Source organism: Myotis davidii, unplaced genomic scaffold (genome assembly GCF_000327345.1).
Source record: "Myotis davidii unplaced genomic scaffold, ASM32734v1 scaffold799, whole genome shotgun sequence".
Lineage (NCBI taxonomy): Eukaryota > Metazoa > Chordata > Mammalia > Chiroptera > Vespertilionidae > Myotis > Myotis davidii.
In genome coordinates, this window is record NW_006290670.1 from 122,090 (window position 1) to 125,440 (window position 3,351).

Consider the following 3,351-nt stretch of genomic DNA (forward strand, 5'->3'; position numbering starts at 1 on the left):
GGTGGCCAGCTTGGGTGAGGGGCTGATGCTATGGCTGTGTGCAGGCTGGCCACAGCCCCAGCCACCCAAGCTCCCAGTGGACGTTGGCTGGAAGCATGTATCTGGGATTTATTTGTCTTCTATAATTGAAATTTTGTTGCCATGAGCGGAGGCCTCAGCCGGCTCAGGACTGGCAGGAAGCTTGACTTCCTCCATCACCCGGGCAACCAAGCCTCCTGCTTGCTCCAGCTCCGTGGCTGCTGGCCACCATCTTGGTTGGGTTAATATGCATATAGTCGCTCTGATTGGCTGGCGGGCATGGCTTAGGGCATAGCAAAGATACAGTCAATTAGCATCTTTGTCTTTTATTAGTGCAGATGTACAGATATATGTTCATATAGAAATACAAATATTTGTGTGTGCATAGATATATACTTATATGCATGTGTGTATATGAAACCAATTTTTCCGAAAAGTATTTTTACACATTATGTTCTTAGCATCTTTCACTTAATAAGACAGTCTTTCCTTGATAAACATTTGTTTCAAATATTTTGCTATAACAAGCAATAGTATGTCACAGATCTTTTCCATGTATCTTGGCACACGTATAAAAGCATGTAGGCTAATACCATGACACACATGTAAAAGCATGTAGGCTAACAGCATGGCAGGCATGGAAGAGCATGTAGACTAACACATGGCAGGCGTGGGAGAGCATGTAGGCTAACACATGGCAGGTGTGGGAGAGCATGTAGGCTAACACATGGCAGGTGTGGGAGAGCATGTAGGCTAACAGCATGGCAGGTGTGGGAGAGCATGTAGGCTAACACATGGCAGGTGTGGGAGAGCATGTAGGCTAACAGCATGGCAGGTGTGGGAGAGCATGTAGGCTAACACATGGCAGGTGTGGGAGAGCATGTAGGCTAACACATGGCAGGTGTGGGAGAGCATGTAGGCTAACACATGGCAGGTGTGGGAGAGCATGTAGGCTAACACATGGCAGGTGTGGGAGAGCATGTAGGCTAACACATGGCAGGTGTGGGAGAGCATGTAGGCTAACACATGGCAGGTGTGGGAGAGCATGTAGGCTAACACATGGCAGGTGTGGGAGAGCATGTAGGCTAACACATGGCAGGTGTGGGAGAGCATGTAGGCTAACACATGGCAGGTGTGGGAGAGCATGTAGGCTAACACATGGCAGGTGTGGGAGAGCATGTAGGCTAACACATGGCAGGTGTGGGAGAGCATGTAGGCTAACACATGGCAGGTGTGGGAGAGCATGTAGGCTAACACATGGCAGGTGTGGGAGAGCATGTAGGCTAACACATGGCAGGTGTGGGAGAGCATGTAGGCTAACACATGGCAGGTGTGGGAGAGCATGTAGGCTAACACATGGCAGGTGTGGGAGAGCATGTAGGCTAACACATGGCAGGTGTGGGAGAGCATGTAGGCTAACACATGGCAGGTGTGGGAGAGCATGTAGGCTAACACATGGCAGGTGTGGGAGAGCATGTAGGCTAACACATGGCAGGTGTGGGAGAGCATGTAGGCTAACACATGGCAGGTGTGGGAGAGCATGTAGGCTAACACATGGCAGGTGTGGGAGAGCATGTAGGCTAACACATGGCAGGCGTGGGAAAGCATGTAGGCTAACACATGGCAGGCATGGGAGAACATGTAGGCCAACACATGGCAGGCGTGGGAAGAGCATGTAGGCTAACAGCATGGCACGTGTGGGAAAGCATGTAGGCTAACACATGGCAGGCATGGGAGAACATGTAGGCCAACACATGGCAGGCGTGGGAAGAGCATGTAGGCTAACAGCATGGCACGTGTGGGAAAGCATGTAGGCTAACACATGGCAGGCATGGGAGAACATGTAGGCCAACACATGGCAGGCGTGGGAAGAGCATGTAGGCTAACAGCATGGCACGTGTGGGAAAGCATGTAGGCTAACCCATGGCAGGTGTGGGAGAGCATGTAGGCTAACAGCAGGCAGGCGTGGGAGAGCATGTAGAATAACAGCAGGCAGGCGTGGGAGAGCATGTAGGGTGAATTCCTGTAAGCAGAATGCGACAGAGGGTTTCATCAGTTGCTGTGGCTGCATGCCGAGTGCTCAGTCCTCCAGTGGAGCCACAGTTGTGTGGCTTCATCATGAGCTCAACTCGTGTGGCCGAGAGGCCAGTCGCCCTGTCACACCCGGGCCCTGGACCTCCCCTCAGTGCCCCAGGCCTGGTCTGAGCTCGGAGCCCGGGAATGAAACCGTCCCTTACAGAGAAACTCCCCTGGGCATTCTGGCATGGGACACTCACCAGAAACAAGTACTGCTCGTCCCTCCCGACAGTGACTGTCTTATTGTGGAGCGGAGTCGTCAAGCTCTTCGGGTTCCGATAGAGGTCAAGGAAGGACGTGGCATAGAAGATGCCATACACCTGACGGGAACAGGAGGGGCGTCAGCTCCGTGGCCACGACCTACCATTCCCTTGAAATCCTAATGCAGACCCTGGACCAGGCCAGAGCCCAGAGAGCAGTCTTCACTCCATGTCCCTTTCATCAGCGTTTACGGCCAAGGCACATGGGCCGGGCACTGTGCTTACCAGAGGTAAGTAAGGCACCGGCTCTGTCCTCACAGAGGCAGAGAAGGAAAACGGATAAGCAGCAAGTTGCCAACACACTGTCAGGAGCTCCACAGAGGGGATCTCCAAAGCCGCAGCCCTCTACCAGGTGGAGAGGAATGTGGACACAGAGGGAGGTGGCAGCTTGCAGACTGGGAAGGAGGTGGCAGCTTGCAGACTGGGGGGAGGTGGGAGCTTGCAGACTGGAGGGAGGGGGGAGCTTGCAGACTGGGAGGGGGCTGCAAGGTAACACAGCAGCTGCCTGAGGAGGCCAGCTCCCCATCCCTCCTCAACTGAGTCCTGCTCTTAGTGAGAAGTGCTGCCTAAAAGGAGTCCACCTGCCCACCTCCCTCAAAGCTAGGTGAGCCACGTGACAGTCCTAGTCGATGGGATACAGCCGAGTGCTGAGGGGGCCCTGCTTCCTGCCCCCCGCCGCCCAGATGCCGGTGAGGGTGTGGCTCCAGGAACCTCTGGACCCAGAGGTGACCTGGAAGATAGACACCAGGTGCAGGGTCTGGCCTGGGTCCCAATCAAACCAGGCTGCAGCTGCAGAAGCCGGGAGGCTGGACTTGGGACGGAACACAATGACATTCCATGTCCATCCTGTGCAGTCGGACCTCACTGATACCCGCGGGGAAGGGATGAGTCACAGCGGGGAAGGAGAATGTGAGGGCAGAGTGGGAGCCGGGAGCTGACAGTGGGAGGTGCCGAGTGTGCTTTGTAAGTAAAGCCACAAAGCATGGTCTCCAAGAGC

General features: G+C 54.4%; 1 protein-coding gene across 1 annotated transcript in view; it reads right to left on the reverse strand.

Moving 5' to 3' along the window:
• SORL1 (sortilin-related receptor, L(DLR class) A repeats containing) overlaps nt 1–3,351 on the reverse strand; it is a 127,417-nt gene that overhangs the window by 14,838 nt on the left and 109,228 nt on the right. The window contains exon 42 of the mRNA XM_015563866.1: nt 2,295–2,414. Coding sequence (XP_015419352.1) covers nt 2,295–2,414 — 120 coding nt within the window. The remainder of the gene's footprint in view (nt 1–2,294; nt 2,415–3,351) is intronic.